Genomic DNA, 27,870 nt, shown 5'->3' on the forward strand with positions numbered 1-27,870 from the left:
ACAAAACTCTGTGTATTGTCCTTTATGGTGGACTTTCCTTCTCATCAGTCTTGATCCCTCAGCAGTCCTACGCTACGCTGTTCACAAGGCACAACATCTGAACCTCTAAACACTGATCACTAGTAGCAAACAAAGCTGGCAAATTGCACACCTCAATAAATTGAGTTAATTCAGCTCCAAAATAATAGGCACTAAAATCCATTCAGACCCCTCTGATCTATAATGCACAATGTTTTTACTATACATCTTCTTCATATACTTTGATCTGCCATGTCCATTGTAGGGCTGTTTGTCATGGCACTGTTGGATCTTTATGCATGGTATTGACTTAAACACACACACACACACACACACACACACACACACACACACACACACACACACACACACACACGTGTCTACTCTACTCTCAGTACCAGACACAGCATTTAGAACCAGCAGAGATATGCAGGCAACACTGTTGTCAATAGAAATCAATTGGGTTAAAGGGGGGGGGGGGGGGGGGGGTATAGCAGAGCCCTGGTGAACCAGAGGATTCTTCAAATGGCACTTTAAGTCCCAACACGACTCAAATTCCAGCTGTTGTCTGTCCCTCTGCACACTACCACATCGGTTCAGACTGAACACACATAATTCAACACAAGGTCCAATGCACTACAGTTTGTTCTCCATTTGTTGTAGGCTATTGGAGGAGTTGCGTTTGACTGTAGCACCTGTAGACTGATCTGAGGCTGTAAGGATCAGATGATGCATTCCAGACATGTCCAAAAATTTAAAAATCCATTCTCCTGTTGTGTAAAATGTCTTACTTCCAAGTAGAAACCTCAGAAAGATTAGTTAGCTTCGAGGTTTCAGAGTTGCCCTTATCTCACATCTTTCCAACTCAGCAACATAATCTTATATAGATTATTTTATTTTCATGATGTTTTATCCATCATACTCCCAATATATTTGTTGTTTAAACACAGTCATAGCTCGATTATCAGGCCCCGAAGGCCTCAGGTTTTACAGTCGCAAATACTTTGTAACTCGACCTATTACAGTGTTGTTTGGTAATATACACCACTTAATGGCAAGGGCCCTAAGGTAGCTCCTGTGATTTTATCCAGTCATGGGGCCCATTTTTTATAGATGAGCCCTATATTCTTCCAAGCTTTGTCTGAGGGTAGGCCCACAGTCTCAGACTTTGAAAAACCCATGTCAGTGGAATCTAACCTGCAGATATTTTCACTGGAATTCTTTTATTTATTCAATATTTTTATTTATCTCTGAGATTTATTTCTTCACCCCTGGGTTGGATTCAGTCTGTGCTCACACAATTCTAAAAGTTCTAAAGCAACATCTCTTTCCACAAATGATGCCCCTGTTACTTTGAAAAATCAAAAGGACACCAGACTGTTTTTTTAGGAACCATTTATTTTTTAGAAAGCCATTCGGATGAAAACTTCCTCCAGCGTGCTCACCGTCACAGTCACAGGGACACTGTTTGTGGGAAGATAGACGTCAATTTAAGTAGTACATGCAATTTGTAGTACAAGCTATTTATATTAGCCACAATTGTATAAGGTTGAATTACCATCTAGGGTCTGGGCCCCATGGCCTCTCTACACCTATATAGTCATCACTAGAGGTAACTGAGAAAATATGTGTTTTTGCCATTTGGGTAAAGTAACCCTTTAGGTTTGGATCTGGATAATTACCTTTAGATTTTCTTTCCAATGTTAATTTAATTTGAAATATAATAACATATATTATTTCCTGAATATCATTTCATGTAGGTTTGTGGTGTCTTTTTTTCCCCAAGTCATAATTTATCCAGAGCCACAATCTGGAAGCAGGAGTTGGGTTTTTAATTTGGATTCCATTTGGATTTTCCCATTTCCTGAGCGTAACTGGAACGCAACACGACTTTTCCACTTTCCCGCCATCACCTCAGACCCTCAGCCCGTGGCCCCCGGCTCTAGGACTGGGTGACTGCCAGGGTGTTGACGTATCCGTGCGGACACATGTCGTTCTCGGACACGCAGTGGGAGAACTGGGCCGGGTTGCTGCTTCCGGTCAGCCTCCGGACCCCCCGCACCGCCACACACTGCTCCACCAGCTCCAGGAACTTAAAGACCAAGAAGAAGATGTTTTTGAACATGAACACCGACACCGGCATCCTGTAGACGAAGACCTGGAAGCACCTGACTACAAGCAGGGGCGCGTTGACCACCAGGCAGGTGGAGAAGCGGGCCCACAGCCACCGGCAGCGCAGCTCCGACGCCGTCAGCTCGTAAAGCCAGATCACCGGCACAGCCAGGGCCACAAAATACACAGAGACGACTGTGTACTTCAGGTACACGGTGGGGATCTCGCTCCTCAGCAGCATCTCCACCAGTGTGAAGCTGTCCAGCAGGTCCAAGCAGGTGCTCATGAAGCAGCTCTGGGAGTGGTGCCCCGTCGCCCCGTTTAAATCCTCGATGATAGAGTTGATGAGGCAGAAGAGCAGGGGCGCGGACAGCAGCATGATGATCTTGAAGCCGGTCACTCCACACGGGACCTTGAGCTCAATCAGGTCCAGGATGGATGTCTCCAGGATGAGCACCACCTTCGGGGTGCAGGCGATAACATATATGAGCCAGGCCAGGTAGGCGTAGGTAAACTCCCCGAGGTTGCAGCCGAAGATGGAGCTCTTCTGGTGGAAGCCGCAGGCCCGCTCCCTCTTGCTCCGCGCGTTCTTCATGAAGAAAATCCCCCAGCCCGAGATCACCACCAGATCCGTGGCGATCCATGAGCACCAGTACAAGTCGGTGAAGATGATGAGGTAGAAGTCCAGAATGCCCCCCTGGAAGACGAGAAGGAGGAAGCAGAGCGCCTTGTACAGCACGCTCCTCTTGGATTTGTGCGCTAGCAGCGGAGCGGTCTGCATGAACTCCCCCGATGACATGATGCAGGCGGCGGCCGCGGCTGAGTAGACCAGTGGCTGGATGCTGCCGCTCTCCTGGATGATGCTACCGCTCGTGGTCTGGGTGTCCCGCCTCCTGCTTAGCTGCCCGGCTTCCGGAGAAGAGGAGACGGGGGAGTCTGGGCAATAGCTCGCTTCGGATCGGAGACAGTCTGCCTTCGGATTGTCGTTCCCAGTTTTTGCAATCATTGTAGTCGTGCGTCGCTTCCCTTTCTCTCTTCTTTCTTCCTTCCTGATGCTCTTAAAGGTGCAAATGCGCAAATAAAGGCATGGAGTCTGATGGACTGGACTTCAGCTGAATTATTTTCATGTATTTATTATTTCGTTTTTATTATGTGCGATGTGATGTTATCAGAGCTTCTCCTTGCTTTCTTGACATATCCATGCATGCTTTTAGTGCATGTGAGCGTGCAGGATGAATAAGATGTGTTAGTTGCTTTTAAGTGGTAACAGGGGCCACATTACCTGCTTGGGGGCCTTCTGATTCATTTGGCATGCAGTTAACATCCCAGTCAAAATGTTGTTTTAATTTTAACTCAACTCCTGGCATTTGTTCCAGGTGTTTTTCACCACTGTTTTAGAATAAATAAATAACTGGAGTAAAGGCATCTTTAAAAGTGACTTTCTTTCTGCGGTGGATCTAATTAGAAATAGATTATTGAAATAGATTTCAAAGTGTAACTGATATATATTTGCAAAAGTAACTGATAAATAGGCTATGAAAATAATCTTTCAAGAGTTAAATTTCAGTTTTTAGATTTAATTTACATGACCTTTATTGATTTGGAAAACCTTGTCTTTTTTAAATGATTTAATGGCAACCACATTGACCACGGGTGCTATTTTCTCAAATCTTTTAAAATGGAATTAAATTCCCCTGGACTACAAGCAAGGTTCTTCTGTACTTTAGAAAAGGTGCATTCAGAGCGGATCACTGTAATCCAATTCAGGAAAAAATAAAGTTGCCAAAATCAAATGTAGAGGTAGAAACGGTATTTGTTACCAAAAAATAACCAAATTTAAGTTTCAGCTTGGAAAAAAAGGTTTTCAATATGTGATTTGAAAGATAAATTCGGATCATATCATAAAAGGGAGACACCATCCTGGCACTAGTAGCAATCTGGTCGTTATATTATGGGCTGCTCAGTCAACATGCAGCAGAGAATCAAATCAACAATGCCTGAGGTAGACTCCCAGTGGAGTCAGTGAAATGTCACTAACATAGACTGAGAGATAAAGAAATTAATAACAATATTGTCCCCACAATGGCTGGAGAAATTTAAACGGTACAGGTTTTCAATTCAGAGAAGCCAGTAAAAAGTAAATTTTCCATAAATTAAGTTTTGCTATTTATACACCCGATAGAAAGAGGTGTACATACTGATGCACCCTACATTGACAATGTGTGAATGCTTAATTAACTGTTTTGAGGCATGTGCAGTGCACTCTGTAGTACAAAGTTTAATAAACTGTTTTTGAAAATTGTTAATTCGAAAAGAAGAACATACACACAAACATACATGGTAAATGTACTTGTATACCACTCAAAGCTCACACTACATGTCGTGCCGCCGATCTTCTGATACCACTGAGCCACATGCAGTCGCCGTATTCAAATTAGCACTCAAATAGTGCAACAGATCATAAAACTCACGGTTCGGATCGGATAAGCACAAAAGAAAAAAGGGAGCAAATACAACTTTTAGAGATCCTTGATCACGTACATATCTCGTATATGTATATCGCATTGCATTCACTACATCATTCAACATATACATATCACAGTAACCGTGTATATTTTCTAATATTTTCTACGATAATTTACACACTGATGGCTATCAGGTCGTGACTTACAGACAAGACAGCAGACAAAAGTATTTAGACTAAACAGTCTAAAGTTGATAAACTTTAATTTCAAGTTAAGATGGATGGCTGTGGAACATAGAAAACACATTTCAGTATAAACATATGCATTCAAATGGAGTTTAACAGGTTGAGACCAGCTATCAGGAGTCAGTGGATGAGCGTCTCAGCAGCAAAGAAACAGAGCAGTGAATCTACACTTCACACTGGTGTTGTGGGGAATGGAAAGTCAGCTCCGTGATTCTCTGCACTGCTGAAGAGTTATTAGAGTTGACTCATTATAGCCTGGTTCTGAGGAAGGACTTGGTACCTAGATGCTCAGCAAATTTTAAATTAAGTTCTTTATTTTGTCTATTTGACCGCTGTATGGAGCCAATTGGCCAATTTTGAAAACCCAATATAGAATTGAGCAGCTCAAATTTTGTGGGCTCAAATCTGTGTGCTTGAGTAATTTTCCACTGAAAAAGAAAAGATTTCTTACATCTCTTCCATAACTTACGTTATGTCACTAAAATGTCTGAGTATTCTATTCAGGATAAGGGCCCGGGGTCACCCTGCTTTAAACAGCCACAAACCTTACAAGAGTTCCAATGTCTGGGCTTTGATGGACAGTGTGTGTTTCATTATAATCTAAATGCCTCATAACAGACTTTTTCACCTTGAAAAAAAGGGACACAGTAAATACTTTTCAGTACAACATGATCATGGTGAATGTATTTAACATCAGCACAATATATTGGCTATCAGCAGCTTTAATAAAGAAAAAAAAAAGCATATGTAAAATCTTACAACATGCCCATCACGATTACAGTAAATGGTGCCGAGTAAGTAAGAGTGCATCCTCAGTCTCAGAAGTACATATTAACACCTGGGTAGATGATTAACAAGTCAAACCCACACCCACAAATAAACTTGACAATGTTTATTAGCAATATTTGAAGAAAGTTATAATTTGTTAAATCTTATATTGAGTTCTTTTTGTCATTTTTTTTCCTTTTAACATGAATTGCACAAGATAGACCCACGAGGATAGATGTCTAGAAAATGTTTAGCACGAGCACTTGTTGGACTTTTTTCTTTTTTTTCTTTTAAAAGTTCATTTATTAATGGCCTGCTATAAAGCACTGCCACAATACAGGGGGTGGGGAAAAAGCTACTGTCCATCACTCGCACAAGACAGTCCATTCTAGTGTCTAGTACATGGGGGGGGGGGGGGCTGCTGCTATAGGTAAATCTCATAGAAATCGTCCAGCTCCTCGTGAAACAAGTCCCATTCGTCCTCTGAATCTGTCACCTCATCGTCTGTTCCTGCGGCAAGGAGCATGAGGAGCATCTCGCTCAGCTCAAACGTCACCATCTCCTCGTCCTCGTTGTCAAAGGAGTCGGTGCTTTCCCGTTCGTCAAAGATGTCCCACAGCGGCGTTCGTCTTGAGTTCTGAGAGGAAGCGGGAAAGAGTTTTATTCTCAAAGAAGAATGTATTCTGAGGACAATAAAAGTTTGGAAAGTATGGAAGCACATTTCTTCAAGAAAAAAAAAGTAATAGAGGAAATGTTAGGAATGACAAAAATGATGCTACTCAAAATTATAATACCAATTTCAGACTCAAAGGTTCAGTGTGTAGGATTTAGTGGCATCTAGACGTGAGGTTGCAGATTGCAAACCAACTGAATACCCCTTCGCTCACTCCTGCCTTCCAAGACTGTAGTAATGTGAGCCGCAGAAAGCAAAAACATGGTTATGTTAGCCTTACCATGGTTTTGCATGCTGTGGCTGATATTTACCAAATTTGTCAGAGTACTACAGTGGCCTTCAGGTAGCGTAAATACGTGAAAAAGCTCTCTCTAAAGCCAGTGCTTAGTTTGTCCATTCTAGGCTACTGTAGAAACATGGCGGTGCAACACAGCAGACTCCGTTAAGAGTCCCTATGTAGATATGAAGGTCTCATCTCTAAGCAAACGAAAATATCTTTTGGTTTCAAGCGCTTATACACTAATGAAAACATAGCTATGAGTACTATATTCCATTTCAGCTAATAGATCCCCCCCAATCCTAACTTTGCCCTTTAATAAATCAAAATCGTAATATAAATCAAATTCTTCTAATAATCAAAATAATGCTTTACTTTCTCATTGTTTTCCATTAAGACACTGAAAAAAGTTTTTTTGTTTGATTTAATTCACCAACTCAACATTTTTATTTACTAGCTCATAATTTTGATAATCTCATAATCTAGATTTAAATATCACAAAATATTGACCACGTAAATCAATATTTTTATTCAGTATTTCATCATTTTGACATAGTTAACTTTTCAGTTTCTTCTGCCACTAATGGCTTTTATATCCAAATCACTCCGCCACACTTGGGATGGGCAATTGTCAAAACTATTTTGGCCTCGGAAATTCAATGATAAAAAAAAAAAAAAAAAAAAAAAGTACAATGGACATGATAGCATTTAAACTGATTCCATTGATGAGGGGATATATTCAAAGTTACTACGAGGAAATGTAATGTGATGATAAGTATCGTTTCCAAGCACCAGAAAACTAGTTCTGGTTCTCTGCTGCCCCCCTTCCCTTCAGCGGGGCCAGCAGTATGGCGTGGTTCTCCAGCCGCGGAGACGGCTCCCAGTGGGGGCCGGCGGAACAGCGAGGCGAGGCTCCGGGTCGGAGTAGCCTCTGCTGCCGGGTGCAGAGCTCTCCACCTCGCACTGGAGCTCTAGCTGGTCTAAGGCGGCAACAAGTTGGATCTGGGTCTGTCCGAGGTGGGTTGGTCGCTGTCGTCGGCCCGGCTCTAATTGGAGCTGAGGGAGTTTCTGGTGAACCTGAATGATTTTGTCGGATTTTGCTAGAATCGGACCCTGTGGCACCGATGACAAGCATTAAGAATAACTATATAGAATTAGCAAATCTGCTTGTTGAAGGTCTTGTTTACTTATATAGGTCATGAGGTGTAAATAAATAAATAAATAGAAATATATTTTTTATTTGAGAAACTTCCATCATGCATCACAAGACAAATGATGCAAATGAAGTTCACCATTTGTCAGTTAATTTTGTTGAACTGGATAACACTGTATTAATAGGTGTTCCCGAGTCAAAAGTATTTACTCTACAAAAGGCACATTGAACCTTTTAAGTAAGTTTAAATATTTCAGGTCACATATTCTTACACTTTATATTTTCCACATCCAGCAGAGGGCACTATAGGTGAGAAGGTGTTGCTGTCAGTTGCTTTTGACAAACGGTGACAATCTTGGTAGCACTTCAGTATTTTTATGAGTACTTGCCAATGACAGGATTTGAGGAGGTAGTGTGATCTCTTACCCGATTCCTGCTGTTGGATCCGGTCTGTCTTCGCTGGGGTTGCGCTTCCTCCAGCCGTCCATCAGGAAAGACGTGCTTATAGAAGCAATTTGAGCCAAAAGGACACGTTCCACGACCCTCGTCAAAGTATCGACACAGTTTACTCCTGGAGAAGACAAAAGGAGCAAAAGTACAGCAAGTTCAAAGATTGTCTCAGTGATTCAGAGCACAAAAGCACACCAGAGGCATCAAACAACACTATCGATCTTTGGAAGATAGATGTTTTCTCAGTGGAGCTTTTTAAATGAACACAGAATTTTCTTTTACACACTGGATCATCCGCCCACTCCCGCAGAATCACCATCCAAGATTGAAAATAAGCCGGACTGAAAAGATTAAATGCCTTTAAAAAAAAGAAACAAAAACTCAGCTTAAGCATTAGTGAAAACTAAAGAAGCAGAAAAACAGATTGTGTCCCTGACCAGCTGGTAGAAATAAGGCAGAAATAAGTCCAGCAGAGATACAGCTTTTAAGCAAGTTTTTCCTCAGCATAGGAAATGATCTGTGTACCCCATGCCATCCTTGTATTTCTGGATGAGTTTCTGCTTGTCCTCCTTATCCTCCACCCAGTACTCGCTTGGGATGACAAAGTTGGATGTGATCCGACACTCTGGGCAAGACCTGCGAAGAAAAAAAAACAAGCGGTGGAAACAGTCCTTGTACATTGTAGTCGGTTACAAGTACTGTTGAAGATTAGTTGCGTGGTTACTGTGGCCTGTGTGGCATCATGACCAGAACATTTAATTAAGAACACAACCTGTTAACCTTATTGTATGTTATTATCATTAATAACAATGTAAGGGATTCATTTGGACTCAAATGATAAGGGTCTAGCTTCAGAGCTCCTGGCCACCTCTTTTGTCAGACCCTTTTCTTTTTGAGCTTGGAGAAGGACGTGGCGTTTGAAATTGTGTACACTAGAGCTACAAACATTCCCAAAGTGAATTTTTTCATTGGTTCACAAATGCTTATATACAACGACAGGCTTGGAAATTATTTCTGGTCATGCATTCACAAAATAAAAACCGATCCGTATTTGAGCCTTAAATGTACCTCAGTGAGAGGTAAATTTTACATTTTTAAAAAGGATTGTGTATTCAAGTAAACAATCCATACCCTTCTTTCAGATACTCTGGTGTCATTACTTGTTCAAACTGCTAATCATATCTCACATTCCAGATTGTCTTATCTCGCATGCAGCGCTGTCTTTAACATTATTTCTGTCAAGATGGGATGCCTGGAAGTATTGCATTTGTCTTCATTTCACATCGGTTCTCCACTAAAAATGAAAGAAATGAGCTTTAACTAAGGTCATCTCAGTAAGTTCCTGCACAGACGTTTAGGGAATTGGCTTTATAAATAGGAATAAAATATAAAAGAAATGAAAAGTCCTTACTGGTTTTCATTATAAGGCCTGTCCATTGCCAAATTCTATAACTGAAATATCATCAGCTCAATACAGCTAACAATGTTAGATAACAGTAATGAAATTATTGACAATAGTTTAATCAATGGCAATACTGAAGAGTTGAGTTTTGTTTTCTATATTTTTTGTCTTGTGCTGTGTTCACACCAAACGCGATGCAAATTTTTCTCATGACTAGATTACATACAAAGTCAATGCAAAGATGCGAATGGAGGCGAGTAAATGCAAAATTGCGCTATTTACATGTGTCGTAATTATTCAACTCGGGCGAGAAATCCTCGTTGCACTGTGAAGCCTATCAGCGTTGAGATTCTCCTCCAGTCATCACTGAGGTGCTGCTGTTGTTGAATCAGAAACTGTGGAGGAAAAAATGATTGTAGCCGTAGGTGTTCACCCAGAGCTCTATGATGCCTGATATTAGTAGAGACCGGACAAAACCATGTGTATAAATGTATGTGTGTAAACCATATGGTACAAACAATAGCGACGCTGCCGTTTTTACGCCTAGATGACATTATATTGAGTGTTGATGGAATGGAGCTGCTACAATGTTAGCAAAGCCTAGCTACATCGATCCGAGCTCCATTGAGAAAACAAGTATTTTAAAATGATTTGCTTGTCGTCTTTCGGAGAGAACAAAACAAAACATGAATTCAGACTTTTTACAAATTGGCATTATTATGTTGTTATTTTGGCATCCCTTTTTGTCCGTTTATTGTTAAATCACAGCAAAATTGTCTATTTTGGGTTGATACAGTTGTAGTAAACCAGCCGACGTGTGGTTTGCTAGATACAGTGAATACTCTTCGATGAAATCCACGGAGCACCTCAGGATGATGTTATGAACCCAGACAAGACAGCTTTTAGTTTCCCAAGATATCTGGAACTTCCACAACATGTACAAACCAGCAATAGTGGTTATTTCTTCCATGGTTGATGCCGGAAAAAAATGGCTTGGGTGATAATGGTTTCCATGGAGATGAGCCACTCCTCCGGCGCGTCTAGTGCGAATGAGGCAAATAAACACAAATGATCCCACGAGTAACACAAAGCGAATTTGTGCGTCGCGTTTGGTGTGAACGCAGCATTATTAAGCTTCTCAGTTATGTGGATGTTCCCTTTCTGTCAACAAGCTGTAGATTAAAATAAGTTGTCTGATATATGTGACCACAGGGTATTTAGTCATTGGTTTTGATGTTATCTCATAAAGATTAAAACATTTGACAATCTCCTGAGAAAATCTACCAGAGATACAGATTTAAGTCATTTAACATATACAAGGATGGAACCAACAGCCACTTCCAAAACCCTATCTTGCCATGTGTTAGTGACTCACTTGATGATTTTGCTCTCAAACTGCTTGGCACTCCTCCACTTGCGAATACACTTTAGACAGTAGCAGTGGCTGCAGTTGGAGAGGATGCCAAAACGGCGCTCGCTTGGGTTGGCCTTCTCAAACACCACTTCCATACACACACCACACATCATGTCTTTGCTGCGTTGGATGGCAAATGAAATCTCCATGTCCTTCTCATGGGCCTCGATGCATGCCTAGGAGAGGGAACAGTTAAACCAACACACCACAACCTTTTTCTCCAGGGATCCATTAAACTGTGGTCCTTACCTAATGTAGCAGAATAACTGCAGTATCTACCAGCTGAGAGATTACCACGGTATTCACTAGTGTCTAATGTGAAATTCCTGAGCTGTGGTCGACAAGAGCAGCAGCCACTCATTGATTTAAAATGAGACCACTGCACTGGAGCAGCTGTGGTCCTGGCTCAAGTTTTGCTCCAATTCAACGCAATGTCCTCTATTAACGGAGTGCAATGGCTAATCAAATACGTGCAAGCTCTCATTCCCAGTACATGACTTTGTAATGGGAAATCTCCAGACGTTAAGCTATTATAAATTGCTGTGTTTTATAAACCCTTCAAACTGAGGGATGCATTACTCAAACTGGACTTCCTTGATCATATTTCATTGTCTCACCTGATGGGGCTGACACTTTTTGAAAATGAATCATTCAAACATGGGGGTTTATAGATTAATGCATGTGATGTAGAACCAAAGTTCACAAGCGTGAGTTCCACTTGAACACACTTCTATAGCAACATGTGCTGAGGTTAGCACAGTAATCAGATTGGTGTGCAAGTCAGTCGTACTAGGGAGGGTGCAAATAAAACGACGGAGCTTAAAGGTCTACATCTGCAAATATATGTAGAAAGGGATTTGAAATTTCATATTTATATAAAACATTTAGATGTTCTTACATTTATATACAAACTGGTGAACCTGCATTTACAAACTGCTTATCATGTGTGAAATCCAATGTATTTGTGTGTTGTTTTTAGACTCCCCTGACGTCACTCTTTTCACAAAAGCATTTTTTTCAACGGGGAATTATTTTTAACCAATCACACTTGTATATAAGCGGTATATACTTACATCATGCACAGGGTGGGAACCTGGGAACAGGGTGGGAAGGAATCTCCTCGAAACAGCCCAGATAGCTAGCGACTGCAAAATAGCCCAAACATCACAAGTGTTGAAACGACAAAACATGGACAGATTAGATCTTATCTGTCCATGTTGTCGTTTTAACACTTGTGAAAGAATCCAAACGAAGTGATACAGCAACATGTTGGAGAAAAGACCATCATCTGGCAAACAGCTATGCTAATGTTAGCCAACGGTCGCTAATGATGGAGAGACAGCCGATGCAATTACTGATAGTGGCAGGCAAGTGGCACAGCAGTGGCACAGCCTGTGAAAGTGTTGACACGCTTCGCTCCGCTGGCATTTTACTAATAAATCAAACTTACACACTAGACCTTGACGGCCCGCGGGCCAACCTTTGGCTGTCGCCGACCGGCCTGCGGGACGTCAATGGGAAATTAGGAATAAAACGTAAACAAGTGTACATCATGCACGAAATACAGCTGCATTGCTTTTATTTTGAAGGAGACTGTTGCTCTTTTTTTTCTCAATTTACATACGTTAGTAATGTGTTGGTGTATTGAGCTTATGGAAGATGTGAGTAAGCTGTTAGCCCTCAAAAATGTCAGCCTATGTTAAACAAAAGAAAGACTGACACGGAGTGTAGAGTTTTTAACAAAACATGGACTTCTAAGTATTTATTTACTGAAGTAAAGCCGTTTGCTTAGTTTGTGGATAATAGATCACAGTGTTTAAGGATTACAATTAGAAATACGATTCTCATTTAGCAGAAACATAATCCGTCAGTGTTCTACGTGTTCTATATATGGATATTACATATGTATATTTTTGGGATCATTATTCCTGCTGCAGATGTTTACGGTGGAGCTCATTTTAACTTCTTTATACTCTGTTGTTCAGTTTGGGTAGTTAGGAAAGGTTTGAAAAATTATAATGTGCAAAGTAACTAAAGCTGCCAGACAAATGTACTGGAGTAAAAAGTAGAATATTTCCCTCTGAGATGTAGTGGAAGTACAAAGTTAAATAAAATGGAAATGCTTAAGTAAAAATTCAAGATACTTTACTCAAGTACAGTACTTAAGTAAATATACTTAGTTACATTCCACCACTGATCATAATATTTACTCTTACCACTCACAGCTTATCAAAACCATACAATATACTGCTTTTTATAAAGAGGTGAAATAATGCAGAGCAGGATTGAGTTCAGTCTATTGGTCTGGCCCTCTACAACAGTCCCCGTTTCTCATGTGGCCCCTTGGGAAAAATAATTGCCCCCCCTGCTCTACAGGCTGATCATGTCTGCTCTGACAAAATGGTGAGCTGAGCGAAGTTCGCCAACGCTTTACTTTCATCGTTTGTACACAGCGTAAGCGACCGTTAGTTAACTTTAGCTTAGCTAAAGGTTTGTTTGCCAGGTAATATTTGTATTTGTCAGCTAAATTATTCTGGCATATAGTCACGAATATCACCTGGCAAACAAACGGTAGCTAGTGTTAGTCAGCTGTTACTAATATATCAAACAAATACAGGCTGGTCATGTCTTCTCTGACAAAATAGTTAATTGTAACATTGACACTGCAAGCCAAGGCATTTACTCTTTATGACAACTTTAAGTAAGTAGGTTAGCTAATGTGAAATAGTAACATAAAGACGGGTGCCACCTGTACTCCAACAGAATGGATGTCACCGTCAGTACAGTTGCTGTATCCTTTGTTTGTATTCTTTTGGGGATCTTTACCATGATCATGAGTGCGCACATGATCTTTCTGCCCACGTTTGTTTGTTTCAACACTAAGCCCAAGACAAATGTTGGACCAAAGCTAAAGATGCTTCCTCCTTTCACTTTTCCTCCCCGTACATAAGAGTATACCCTCGTGGGGGCGCGCTTATGTGATTGGTTAAAAATGAAACTAATCTTAACACTCCTCCTAATGAAAACGTATTTATTAATTTATTTTTATAACTGTACTTATTAAGTTACCAAAGTGAAATAATGTGCGGCGGCTAGAGATGTCCTGAGGCGATCCTAACTGGGAACCTCCACTGAAACTGAGACGTGAGCAGCGTTTAATCCCTTTGTTATCTGATCCACAATGACTCCATCTTCCGTCTGTCAGCAGCAGCTCCTGGGGAGCAGAGTCGACATCGGCTCGCTAACCTACCCACAACAGTATGGCTGACAGCAGACATATCCTGAACCAAAATAGCTTTCATGTTGGCTCCAAGGGAAGAAATCAACCACGTTTGTTTTTATGCATTTTTTTCCCCCCGATCACCCTAGTGATAGAGTCGGGGGAGTCTTGATCAATCAATATAGAGATGTTATTCGGTTTAAAAACACTCATAGTGGGATATTTGTGTGATTTAAAGCAGCTGTCTATGCCCCCCCCGAGGGAGTCTCCGTCAGACGCGCCAAAATGAAAGCGAATCTGTTCCATGAGACATCAAAAACACTTTCAGTGGAGATTACCCTTGAGGAATGAAACCGGCTCAAATGCTGATCCCTTTACTGTATTCTACTGAGCTTTGTCCACCTCTGCCTACTGGTGTTGCAGGCAGCAAGTGACTTAGCCAAATACACAGTCGCTAAACTCTGACGCTATTGAATTCATTATCAAATCTAGCAAAGAGGCCCGAAACAAAACATTTAGGTAACAGCTTCTCATTTTAAGCCAGTACTGACCGTTGCTTCCACTGGTTAAAATGACAAACGACATTTAAACCAGTGAAAGCGACAAGTCGCCAGCATATCAGCTGTAACAAATTTGCTTTATTATCCACCTCTAGTAAATCCAAAATATTACAGGAAATATGGGATAGTAAATGCACACCCCGGTATGGTTATTTCTGTAACCCCTACCTTAGTGTGCGCGGAGCGCTGGGCGTTGTCGGTGGGGTGGAGCACCTGGAGGCCGCACATGTCACACACGTCGCCGTGGAGATAGGCACAGTTGATTCCGTAGCGGCACTCTCCAACGGCTGCGTACGGACAGAGCTGCTTCCTCAGCTCTTTGTTGTCCTGCGATGCCTCACTGTCAAACTCCTCGATGAGAGGGACAGACCTCTCAGGCTCAGCTGTACATGGAAATATGTTTACATTTATTTCGTGTCACAAAACTAAAACTAATCATGCTGCTACTAATGCCTTATTTTGTAAATGAGCCCTCAACTTAAGCAACCTTTAAACTTGAACTTAAAGGGTAACTTTTCAGCCCTATTTTCCCATGTTTTTCTACCCGACTGTATAATGGAGACAATCATTTTTTTTTTTTTTTAATTGGTCCAGTATAGAGGGAGAATGCTGTAAGCGGCAGCAGTGAAACGAGCTGCGAGAGCAATTACGCAGCGCTAATGTAACGCTATGTCCACTATAATGCCTTGTTTTTGCCATTGACAGGCTCCGATTGTTATACGTGTCCGACAGCATTATGTGAAGAACCCTATGGAGAAATATAACTTACATTTCGCTTGATCCCTGCTGTTATTGGTAAACGTCTCGCTCAAGGAGAAGTCTCGTTGTGAAATCTGAATATGGAGCAGCAAACCTCGGTGGCCATAGGGTCACAGCACCCACAGGAACACTAGCAGTCTCCTGAGCTTCCCCCTCCTCTGCCTGTTGCACTTTTAGTGGATGTAAATGACGGTATCAAATTATCCCAATATGATCACATTATTTCCAGCATGTTTAGCGGCTGCCGTCTGACTAATAGAGACAACAATTTCTAAAATTGGTACAGTATGCAGTCAGACACAAAAACGTGTAAATAGGGTCTAGGTCTAAGTTACCTTTCAACAAAATCATATGCTCGGCATTTTCAGACCTCATGACAGTGGATGAACCCGTTAACACACAGTTAACGGGTTCAACTGTGTCATTCACAGCTGTTGCTCAGTTGACTGCTACAGACCAAACAAACCAAGAGAAGCAAAAACATCACTAAGAAGGCAAATAATATCCTTTTCAGGTTGTCATGTTTCACTCTTTTGGCCCACATCAGAGTCTGAATGAAAGAGTTCAGACAAGCCTAAATTACCTAAGCCAAATGGAGAAAAGCACCAGAGGTTGTTTGAATTGCAACAAAAAAAAAGTACCTCAACTCCAAAAGGACCAACTGTCTTCACCAAGTTGAAGAGTATCAGAAATTTGATGGACAAAAACTGTTATAAAGGAGACTCCATAAGGAGTGTACATTCTATGATTAATTTCCATCACAGCTCCAGGCTACATGTCCACGAAGACCCCAGAAAGTTAAAAATGAAACTGAAGGCTTTCAACTATTATTATTATTATTATTATTATAATAATAATAATAATAATAATAATAATAATAATAATAATAATAGATACTTAATAAATTCACAACTCTTGTGTAACCCGATTGGCTGCATGCAGCTGCCAATTAAGTACATTGGCGCATGAAAAATGTGGGGGCGGTTGTGTCACACATGTCACACATGCGTGTGAGCCAGTGTTGATTTATCACATTTATTACGACGGAGGTATGAAAGACCTTCCCATCAAATGTTCGGGTGTGAGCATCAATATGACACATGACAATGCTAGTAACTCACCCCGTCCACAGTACGGCTGTCCTGGAACAAACTCAGTAGCGTTGACCCAGTCTTGTGCCCCTGAACCGGGTGTTGACCCACTGGGTTCTGGGTCTGACGAGCCGGCCAGCGAGACAGAGGGCAGCGGCAGCGTCTGTGGGGTTGGCAACTCCTCGTTCTTCGCTGGTTTACAGTGATCAAACCTGAGGAGGTACACGGGACCAGGATTGTTACAGTTCACATGTAACAACAGCATTAATGCAGGGAAGATAGAACAAGAGCGATGAACGGGAAAATATTCAGCTATAAGGGACGAGCTGAAATACAAACAGTGAAAACCCAAATTGATAACGCAATCCAGGATTGTAACATTACTGACCCTACTGAGCAGCAAGGGGGCACAAAACAAACCTCTACCATCAATAAAAAGTTCATAAGAGTATAAAGAAGTCAAAAAGTTTTTCAGAAGCAAATAACTCCTTCAAGTCCAAAGTGACTCATTACCAAAAGTAGTTTCCCATTGATCAAGGATGTTGCCCATATTTAATGCTATGTCTCTGGCTGACACTGTATCTCTATCTCAATGCCGCTATGAAAGTATTTCAAAGGATTGGCTCAAAAATGCGATGTGCAGTATCAACGCCATTTTTATTGTTGCAAATGAGGTGCAATAAGACTGGCTTCACACATTCTCTCCTTCATGAAAAAAAGGATTAAAATGAAAGTATATAGCCAAGGCTAGATATAAATTGTGAAACAAAAGTGAATAATGCAATAAGGGCTGAATATTCAGTCTAAATTAAGTAAAAAAACAATAGCCTACATTACCAGGTAATCTGGGTAGAACATAGGGCTGGATTTCTCCTTTGAATGTCGGGAAGTAAATCTGGTCTGGGACTTTGGTCTGTCCGATGTTCGGCACAGATCATCCAGTAATGTGAGGGATGGTAACTGTTCGCAGACCAATCGGGGCCGCCTAGATTCATTTTAAACATGTTTGATATGTCAGAGTTAAACATAGTCAACCAGATACCACTGATCAGCCACTGCACCCGTGTTTGTACAGGCAAACTGACGTTACAGACCTAGAGGATGGTGTTGGGAATAACATAGCCTGACATGGGTTATCAGCAATATGTTGGGAACGTAAAGGAGCGTGTTTGGGTTATCAGCATCTAAGAAACTAAATTCTTGACATCAATACAATTATGTAACAATTATTAATGATTATTAATAATAACGGGGCACCACCCTGCGAACAGGGACCAATAACCAAACGACAAACTAAGTCTCATAATTAATGTTCACTCACAATGTCAACAGTCTGAGTACTATTACACATTCAGAGTGAAAGTGAAGGTTTAAGTTCGAGCACAGACCACATATACAGCTATTATCACAATACACATGCACAAAGTAATCACAGACAGCTGCTCTTTAAAGTATAACATAAACTAACAACTATACATTTATGAGCACGCTATCCAAAATCAACAGACGATTGAAAAAGGGGGGGGGGGGGGGGTGTGTGTGCGTGTGTAAGGAGGAGCAGCGAGGGAACAGCTCAGCGACGTATTTAGGACGTGGTGACGTCTCTCATGCGCGAGACTCAAAATGGCGGATAGCCAACAGGAGAACTCTCTCCAACTCTGCCCAGAATCTATTTCGCCTTACGGTACGATGCAATCGTGTTGGTTGAGGGGGGGATTCTTCTGAGCTTCCGTGGGCTCGGGCAGCATTGCATGTGTGCCTCCTGCTACCCCGGAGGGATCGATGGAAAAAGCATTGAGGTGGGGGTTGCAGGTAGTTTTGTAGAACAGTGGCTGAACCACAGGGGTCCTGGGGTGTCTTGGCTCTCGGCCAATTAGATTGCAGCGCTGCTTTCAGGTAACTTCAGGAACACAGTTTTTTTGGGGGGGAGGAAACTCACACCCTAATGTGAATTTCTTCAGAGTTGGGGTTTGGTGCTCAAACTACAATCAGGATGAAACCTTTGCTTGCAAAAGGGAAGCCCTGACTCTCTTTGTTCCACAGCACATGTCGAAGCCATATAGTCAGATCCCAACAATGGTATGTCATAAATAATCTGTATAGTTTCGGGTCTGTCTGTCTGTCTGTGTACACACACACACACACAGTGGGGGGGGGGGGGGGGGGGGGGGGGGGGGAGTATTTAGTCAGCCACCAATTGTGCAAGTTCTCCCACTTAAAAAGATGAGAGGCCTGTAATTTTCATCATAGGTATACCTCAACTATGAGAGACAGAATGAGAAAAAAAAATAAAAAAATCCAGAAAATCACATTGTCTGATTTTTAAAGAATTTATTTGCAAATTATGGTGGAAAATAAGTATTTGGTCAATAACAAAAGTTCATCTCAATACTTTGTTATATACCCTTTGTTGGCAATGACAGAGGTCAAACGTTTTCTGTAAGTCTTCACAAGCTTTTCACACACTGTTGCTGGTATTTTGGCCCATTCCTCCATGCAGATCTCCTCTAGAGCAGTGATGTTTTGGGGCTGTCGCTGGGCAACACGGACTTTCAACTCCCTCACAGATTTTCTATGGGGTTGAGATCTGGAGACTGGCTAGGCCACTCCAGGACCTTGAAATGCTTCTTACGAAGCCACTCCTTCGTTGCCTGGGCGGTGTGTTTGGGATCATTGTCATGCTGAAAGACCCAGCCACGTTTCATCTTCAATGCCCTTGCTGATGGAAGGTTTCCACTCAAAATCTCACGATACATGGCCCCATTCATTCTTTCCTTTACACGGATCAGTCGTCCTGGTCCCCTTGCAGAAAAACAGCCCCAAAGCATGATGTTTCCACCCCCATGCTTCACAGTAGGTATGGTGTTCTTTGGATTCAACTCGGCATTCTTTCTCCTCCAAACACGACGAGTTCAGTTTTTACCAAAAAATTCTATTTTGGTTTCATCTGACATTCTCCCAATCCTCTTCTGGATCATCCAAATATACATATACATATACACACACACACAAATGTCAATACAAACGCTTTTGATGGGGTAGAGCACTGGTGTGGCAAATGCATGGCATAATTTCAACCATCCTGAAATCAATGTAAACCGTCAAAAACGGACAATGCATATAGTCAAAATCAATGTAATTAACACAATGACAAGAACAAACTCACAAGAACCAGTCGCATATAATTACATGACAACAAAGCATGACAAATCAATCCAGCAAACCTGCGGCGCTAAAACACACATTCATCCACACACTCAAGAACACGGGCCATTCAAATATTATTCACATCAGAGGGAACAATATTAACCATATCATAAAAATGACACGATAGACAAATTAACACAGTAGTAACGCTACTGCAGATGTAAAAAAAACAAAAGCAGTTCACTTACCAAAGCTGCTGTTCACTATTTAAATACAAAGTCCATCCTCCTTACTTTGATTACAAAGAGTTTAATGACGCGGTTGTACAATATCATTAAATATTGCAGTTCAGTTCCAGCCAGAGGTCCTCCTGTAAACTTGTTCGTTGAGTTGTAGATTCACTCGGTTCCCCCGAAAAGTTTTTAAAAGCACCGTAGCTTGTTAGTGTCCTGTCGTGCTATGGTGTCTTGTTGCTGCCTTGGTTAGGCAACTCAGGTTTGCAAATCCAGCATAGCTCCAAACACCAAGACGCTCAGTCGCAAATAAAACGCATTCTTAGCCATAAAATTTGCAACGCTTCTCCGACGCTGTTAGCCAGGAATAACGTTCGCACAGATCCTTTTCCTGGCTGGGTCAGGGCTGCTAGCTGTGGGGTTGGCCGACCCAATGCCAATTACAATGTCCAGCTTTTCTTGAAATGTCCTTCTCCAGAAAGACATTGCCAGTAAATCCACCACCAAATCCATTTCTCCTCCTCCTTCAGCCATTGAGTGTTAAAAAAAAACTCTTACTACTATTACAAAGTTCTGCTAGCTAGTTTCACAACACTCAAGCTAGCCCACTGACCAATCAAGCCGCACATTAATGCTGACGTACTTGTAGGCCAGCTAGAAGGCTCTGGCACGTCAAAGAATACGCCCAACATGTCAAACTAAAAATCAGATTGGTTGAAGACTATGACAATCAACAATATCGTGCCCATTTACTTAAACTGCAAAGAGATTCACTTGTAATTCTGCAGGCCTCGGGCAGTTTTTTTTTTTTACTTAGAGACAGCATAGGAGCGAAATCTGATTGGATAATAAGATAATTACAGTTACAGGATCGTGACAATATCAAAATACATATTGTCGTGTTTTTAAATAAACATATAAGCACGAGAGAACAAACTGCAACTCTTTATTAGCATAACTTCCTCATGCAGGTTACTGCCACGGTACAGACTACAGGTTCCATGCTTCACCTACATTCCCCTGAGTCCTAAATCCCTCCAGGTACAGCTTCTTATCACCCTCTATGTACCAACGTACATTTATAACAAATACCACACATATTACGGTAATCAGCGTTGCATGTGTCTGACCAAAATACCAAAAAATAAATGATTCATTTAAATTATTTTTTTTGAGTTTTTAAAGTGTTTTTGTTTGGAATATGTATAATAAGCATATCATTTAGTTATGGCTACTGAGAATTTAACAAACATAAAAAACATGACGTAGATAGGTTTGCAGTTTTCAAGGTGTATATTTCAAATTGCATTTATTACACACATGAAAATAAAGTTGTGAACACCGGCTGAATTATTATTATACTATTATCAGAATCATTATAACTGTATTTTAACTGCTACTGTGTAAAGGGAATACTGCTGTTAAAAATAACCTTATTTGTTTAAAGTGTTTGCAAACCAAATGTTATTGCACTTTTGTTCATATAGCAGTACTTTTAAAGTAAAAGTACGCAATACACTACTTTTGAATTCATTATTGAACTTTGCCATAACAATGCGATTAATGGCAAAATAAATCATGCGATTATTCGCGCACAACGCCATCACAATGTGTTCAACCTTGTAAAATTTTGTTTTGGCCGAGAAACTTTAATAAATACATAAGATGTTTTTACAGCAGTATAAAAAAAAGATATTGGAGTTGGAATTAGCTCTAAGCAGCTCATAATATATCATTAAAACTACTGATATTGACAAAATATTTTCAAACTATTTCGATAAAAATACAATCATTTATTTCCTAATCATTTGAATGACTCTCCAACAATGGAGCTCATCGTAGGCCAGGACAGCCTGTGCACACACACAGCCATACAAAAGGAACACCTGCCCAATCTCTCATCCATGATGGTGAGCTCAATCAGAACACTGTTAACCAGTCTGTTCCCAGACAGCCACTGGGAGCACTGGATGAGCGGCTGCTGGAGCTATGCATACATAAATGAGAGAGGAGGGTGCTGCAGCAGAATGAACCTGAGGAACCCAGCAAGAGCACTGGAGGGGGTGGCTAGCTCAGGGAAAGAGAGCGGGAGGGAAACGGAGAGCGTTATGCAATTGCCATGCAGGCTAGAATGCACTTTGTCTGGCCATGGGGGCTGCAGGAGAGAGAGAGACACAGACAGAGTGAGAGCGAGACAGAGCCCATCACAATAGACAGAGTCAAGGGAATTCAGCCATAATAAACCCCCACAGAGAGAGCTTTTCTCTGGACTCTTAATACAGGGTGCACAGCCCCATGGGAACACAGACATAATGAGGACACCCTCCTCACTGCAGCTCCAGCACAAGGATGGAGGAATGTGACTTATCAACACAACAACAGAAGCAGCTCAGTGTTATATACACCGAACCAAAGGCTTCCTACAGGCAATAAGCAGACTATTGAAAGAAAATGATCAAGTATGTGAATAACTAATGTCCCCCTGCTGCTGCTGGGCTGGTCATCCGAGTGCTTCTCAAACTATGGGGATGCTCCTGAAGCCAGACATGGAGCAGACACTGTCTGGGTATATTCAAGCTTGACAACAGACTGGGAGCCTAATCCGCTTCTCAAAAGACCATACCGCTGCATGTTCCAGCCCATTTACTACAAATAAAACTGCTCAACGTATTTTTAAGGAAGCAACTGGTTGACGTTGATTTCAGTCTAGTATAAAAATGGTTGCGTAATGTTTAATGCATATTATGTATGGATTTTAAAAAAGTTTTTATTGATTGCGGAAATGATTGTTATAGTGGGAAATCACGTGGCTAATTTCCAAACCTTATTCAATTAATCTGCAGCCAACCTCATGCTTATGACATGATTTTTATGTATTTCAATGGGATATAAAAGTTTAAAGTCCTGAAAACTTAATTTTCATATTGGCCAATCAATAATAATTAATTGCAAAAAATAATTTATTGCAATAAATAGGTACTTATTTGAATAATTGAGTCCTCTATGATAGTAAACTGACCACCTTTGAGTTTTGGACTTATTTTAGTAGTATTTTAAATCGGGATCAAGGAAATTGTGCATTATTCACTTTCTGTCTTTTTATGAACAAAATAAGTAATGATGAAAATGCAGATTAATCGATAATAAAAAATAATCATTAGTTGCAGCCCAGTGGTATGGTCCTTTAAAACACGTCCGTGTATCATATTCAAACACAGAACAAACTTGTATATCTTAAACAGGATTTTGAGGAAAGAGAAAATTTGTCCAAAAGATTTTCTCAAATACAGTGAGCCGAGTGCTCTATGCATGTACTAGAATTGTGTTGAACATACACCACTATCACTCAAAGACATTTTTTATAGTAGACTATTCTATCCAGCAATTCTGAAATGCCACAGACAAGTGATTGTGGTTCCTCGTGGACATACAGCCGAGCTGACACGGATACAGACCAACATGTTGACATCAGGAAGCAGCAGTCTCAGGTGTCTGATCCACTTGAGACAAGCCCTGCCAGCAAAGTTGCTGTGCTGTCATTTGACTGAGGGCAAGGCCAGTTTTAGAAAGGAAGTTATGATACAGCTTAACTGACAACCAGGAGCACTTTTTTAAGCTGTGGCAGCTGACTTTGACCATGCCAGTTGACTACAAACATGAGCCAAACCTTATTGATTGGATCCACATTGAAATATGTTACATTTCTAATTTATACTTAGATTTCAGGTGTGACTTTACCTGCAACGGTCCCCAAACACACAGTTTCCCTTCTGAAAGAACTTGCAAATCATATCTGCAGGTTTGCTGCTGGCCAGATCGTGGGAATAGCGACAGTTGTCTCCTTCTTTGCATAGACCATGCATGAAATACCTGAAAATACAAAATAAGAAATCGTCGAGTAGAGTAAACGATTTCAGGTCATAGGCCTACTGGCGTATACATTTGAACGGAAAACATTTGTTTGTTCATTCAAATCCGTATGTTAAACTTAACTTTAAGTTGAAAGCTAACTTTAAACGTTTGACGAACCCGCTAGATCCTAGCGCGACAACTGTATTGTAAATGTCGCCTTTCACTTTCACATTGGCAACGCATTAAAGCTCCTCTTAGCATGGTCACACCAAACATTTGGACTGATAACGCTAGCTAATGTCTGGATGTGGCACCCAGCAGCTGCTATGAATAGTAGGTCATGGTACGCGGAGTAAATTCAAACTCACCAATAAGCTAGACTCGCTGGTATCAACGTTGACTTGTTTTAAAGTAAAAGAGAACAGCTCACAACTAAAGGGCTTTATCACTCTGATGTATAACAGTTGGTTTACGTAGTCCAACATTTTAGTCTGGCATTAATGCTTGCTGAGTTAATCGTTGAAAATGTGGCTAGCACGCTGGCCGCTAAGCTAGCACGCCAATCTACTCTGAGACCATAACACAGTGAACACAACAACACAGTGGAGTACTGAAGCTAGCTAGACAACAGCTGAGCCGAGCCGAAGATGACGCTGTTGTCAGCCGTTAGCCAGCTACCGCGTAACAGCTATTTTGGTATTGAACGACAGACGATATCACTATCTTTGATATTAAAAGTAATTTTTCATGTCTTACCTGCAGGTTACGTGTTTGGTCCAACCTACTGTTATTGATGAAGCCGCCATAGACGCTGCTGCTGCCTCCGCCATTGCTGTTTATGTTGAGAAGCTACAGCCGGATGTTCCGGAAAGCTCCGCTCCAGCTCGGCTTCTTTCGCATATCTAGGGTTCAGGTCGGGATTTACCGAACAACTCGCGCTAGGTACTGTCCACTACGCCGGGGCAGCAGTGTCCCAATAATAACGACAAACCAAAAAACACTGACGAACCTCCAGGCCAATGAAAACCAATCAGTGTGAGTGTATTAACGCGCGTTACTTTTGTTTCAATACAATTTACTTGTAAATTGCTTATCATTGTGAGATGCTCCACTATGATACTGTTTGGGGATATTATGCCTACCCTGGTTTGGAAAATTAAAACTAAATATCAAAGAATTTCGAAACATTGTTTGGTTAAACTATCAATTTCATCTAAGTTAACTGTGGACATTCGATTCTCGGTGGACATATGTATATTGGTTTTGGGAGAGCATTTTTGCCCCCAGTGGAGATATAATTTCTACAATTGTAAAACTCTACAAAGTAGCCTAATTCAGAAAATGCAAACTGTAATATGTCATATTCATTGAGCCAGAAAATAGCAGCTTAACCTTTATTGCTCTGTGCCTTTGTTCCTGAATAGGAGAGAGAACTACAGAAAGGTGTGATTAGCAAAGCATGATTGGTGTTTGGTGTTTGCCTTCTTCATGCCAATATACCACCAGACACCACTATATCTATTTCACTGTGAACAAATAGTATCAGTCGCTTCCCCTTTCCTTACTTCCTCCTTATGTACATTCAGTTGAGGGGTCAGCTGTATTGTACTGCTCTTTACCATCAAAGGATTTCTGCTTAATTTTGCTAAGGTGCAACCTAAAGAAAACATGCTGTCTTGGCTTTAAATATTTCATACACAAAAATGTATTATGTAATATGTCACAGAATGTGAGTTATTTTTACAAGTTCAAGGAAACCTATATACATTTTAGGTGGAAATCAGAGGGGTCAAGTTTCCAATAGGCTATTGATTTTTGGTCTAATTCAAAGCAGTCACCCAGAAGTATCACAAATAAAACTCTGGACCTTCTGTATGCTAATGAAAGGATGCATACTGTGCCACTGCCCTTCCCCCCCCCCCCCTTGGCAGGTCTGCAGCTTTCAGGTCTGGGGACAGGGATGAGCTCAGGAGAGTCCAGCGCGACCTGAAGGTGAAGCTCAGGGAGGAGGAAGCTGGAGGCCAAACTCCAACAGAACAACGTGAGGGAGGTGTGGACCGGGATGAAGCAGATAACTGGCTTCAAGGTTGGAGGGAGACAACCAGGGGGCTCCCTGCCTGGTGAGGGCAAACAATCTAAACTGTTTCTTCAATAGGTTTAGTTCACAGCCCTCATCTGTCTTCTCCACACACTACACCTCACAAACACCTCGGCTGCCTCCCCCCCTCCCCCTCTGTCCCCCCTGGTGAGCTGCATGGACACAGAGCCCTCTACTTCAAAGGGCTCTTCCACCACTGACACCATGACCACCCTTCCCCCCTCTCTGTGACGACTGGCCAGGTTAGGAGACAGCTGGGGAGACTCCACCAAGGCAAGGCTGCGGGACCTGATGGCATCAGCCCCAGGGTCCTCAAGACCTGCGCCATCCAGCTGTCTGATGTCCTGCAACACCTCTACAACCTGAGCCTGAAGCAGGAGGAAGTCCCGGTGCTGTGGAAGACATCGTGCCTGGTCCCTGTACCAAAGAAGACAACTCCATCTGGCCTCAACGACTACCGACCAGTTGCCCTCACATCACATGTGATGAAGGTGCTGGAGAGGCTGGTCTTGGCTCACCTTTGACCGCAGGTGAAATCTTCACTGGACCCTCTGCAATTTGCATACCAGCCTCATGTGGGAGTGGACAACGCCATCATCTACCTGCTGCAACGAGCTCAAGTCGCACCTGGATGGAACCGGTGGCTCTGTGAGAATCACTTTCTTTGATTTCTCCAGTGCATTTAACACCATCCAAGCTGCGGGTGGTGGGGGTCCATCGTCTCCTGGATCACTGACTACCTCACAGGCAGACCACAGTTTGTCCGACTGGGCCGTGTGCTGTCTGATACGGTGGTCAGTGGTACTGGAGCTCCACAGGGAACTGTTCTGTCTCTCTTCCTGTTCACCTTGTACACCACTGACTTCCAGTACAACTCAGGGTCATGCCATCTGCAGAAGTTCTCTGAAGACTCTGCAGTGGTTGGGTGTATAAGAGAGATGGTGAGAGATGGTGGTCGACTTCAGGAGGAAGACGATGCTCCACAACCGCTGAGAGTTCTGGGAGAGGATGTGGACATGGTGGAGGAGTTCCTGGGTGTGTCCATAGACAACAGACTGAACTGGAAGGCCAATATCAACGCTGTGTACAAGAAGGGGATGAGTTGACTATTTCTTGAGGAAACTTCGATCCTTCAACGTGTGCAGCAAGATGTTGGAGATGTTCTACCAGTCTGTTGTGGCTAGTGCACTTTACTTCGCTGTAGTCTGCTGGGGGAGCAGCATTGGAGCCGGAGACACCAACAGACTTAATAAACTGGTTAAGAAGGCCGGCTCCATCATTGCCTGCAAACAAGACATTCTGGAAAAGGGGGTAAGAGGACACTGAAGAAATTATTATCCATATTGGATAACCCGGACCACCCTCTCCACCACCTCCTGCAGGGACAGCGGAGCACTTTCTCCAACAGACTGATCCAGCTCCGCTGTCACAAGGACAGATACAGAGAACCTTCCTGCCCACTGCCATTAGATAATAAATCACCTCTGGCCAGACCATCATTCACTTGATTACACACCACTACACTGTTGCTGTTTGCTGTTGGTTGATCTTTGCACTACTGTTTAGTTTACCTAGTTAGTTAATTTAATACTATTCTATTTCATTGTATATACTGTGCATTTTTATTGTTATTTTATTTTCTTTATATTTAATATGTTTTACTCTGTTATTTTATTGTATATATTGTACATTTGTCATACTTAATATTTTTATTTTTACTGTTACTTCGTTTACTGAAGTATATCTTTGCTGCTGTAACAAACAAATTTCCCCTGGGGATGAATAAAGTATCTCTATCTATCTATTCTCCTGCCCTTCGTTCTCTTTCCTCGTCTCTCCCGCGTGTGTGTAAATCGCTCACTCCAGTCAGGAAACTTGTCAGAATACCCATGATGATTGGCTGAGCTGCATCACGTGATGTGATTTACAACGC

General features: G+C 41.7%; 2 protein-coding genes and 1 long non-coding RNA gene across 7 annotated transcripts; 1 reads left to right on the forward strand and 2 right to left on the reverse strand.

Annotated features, from left to right (window-relative positions):
* Positions 1-1,413: 1,413 nt before the first annotated feature.
* Positions 1,414-4,252, reverse strand: tmem121b (transmembrane protein 121B). The gene has a single exon (XM_076076258.1). It carries the CDS (start codon positions 3,134-3,136, stop codon positions 1,961-1,963), a length of 1,176 nt encoding a protein of 391 aa, XP_075932373.1. The 5' UTR covers positions 3,137-4,252; the 3' UTR covers positions 1,414-1,960.
* Positions 4,253-5,512: 1,260 nt separating this feature from the next.
* On the reverse strand, positions 5,513-24,751 carry mkrn1 (makorin, ring finger protein, 1). Of its 5 annotated transcripts, XM_076076257.1 has the most exons (10): positions 24,596-24,751; positions 23,726-23,857; positions 16,638-16,819; positions 14,926-15,140; positions 12,051-12,122; positions 10,939-11,153; positions 10,509-10,603; positions 8,687-8,797; positions 8,138-8,282; positions 7,465-7,635 (listed from the first exon to the last, which is right to left on the reverse strand). In XM_076076257.1, exons 1-10 carry the CDS (start codon positions 24,667-24,669, stop codon positions 7,605-7,607), a joined length of 1,272 nt encoding a protein of 423 aa, XP_075932372.1. In that variant the 5' UTR covers positions 24,670-24,751; the 3' UTR covers positions 7,465-7,604. The 5 variants fall into 5 exon arrangements, with proteins under 5 accessions (XP_075932369.1, XP_075932371.1, XP_075932368.1 ...); XM_076076254.1 differs by lacking the exons at positions 7,465-7,635; positions 10,509-10,603 and adding an exon at positions 5,513-6,245; XM_076076253.1 differs by lacking the exon at positions 10,509-10,603 and having other exon boundaries at positions 6,325-7,635.
* On the forward strand, positions 24,416-27,737 carry LOC142932039 (uncharacterized). The gene is made up of 2 exons (XR_012947452.1): positions 24,416-24,874; positions 25,771-27,737. It is a non-coding gene; the product is annotated as an uncharacterized LOC142932039 (long non-coding RNA).
* Positions 27,738-27,870: the final 133 nt, after the last annotated feature.

Source organism: Anarhichas minor, unplaced genomic scaffold (assembly GCF_050575085.1).
Source record: "Anarhichas minor isolate MPS153535 unplaced genomic scaffold, ASM5057508v1 ptg000055l, whole genome shotgun sequence".
NCBI classification, from domain to species: domain Eukaryota; kingdom Metazoa; phylum Chordata; class Actinopteri; order Perciformes; family Anarhichadidae; genus Anarhichas; species Anarhichas minor.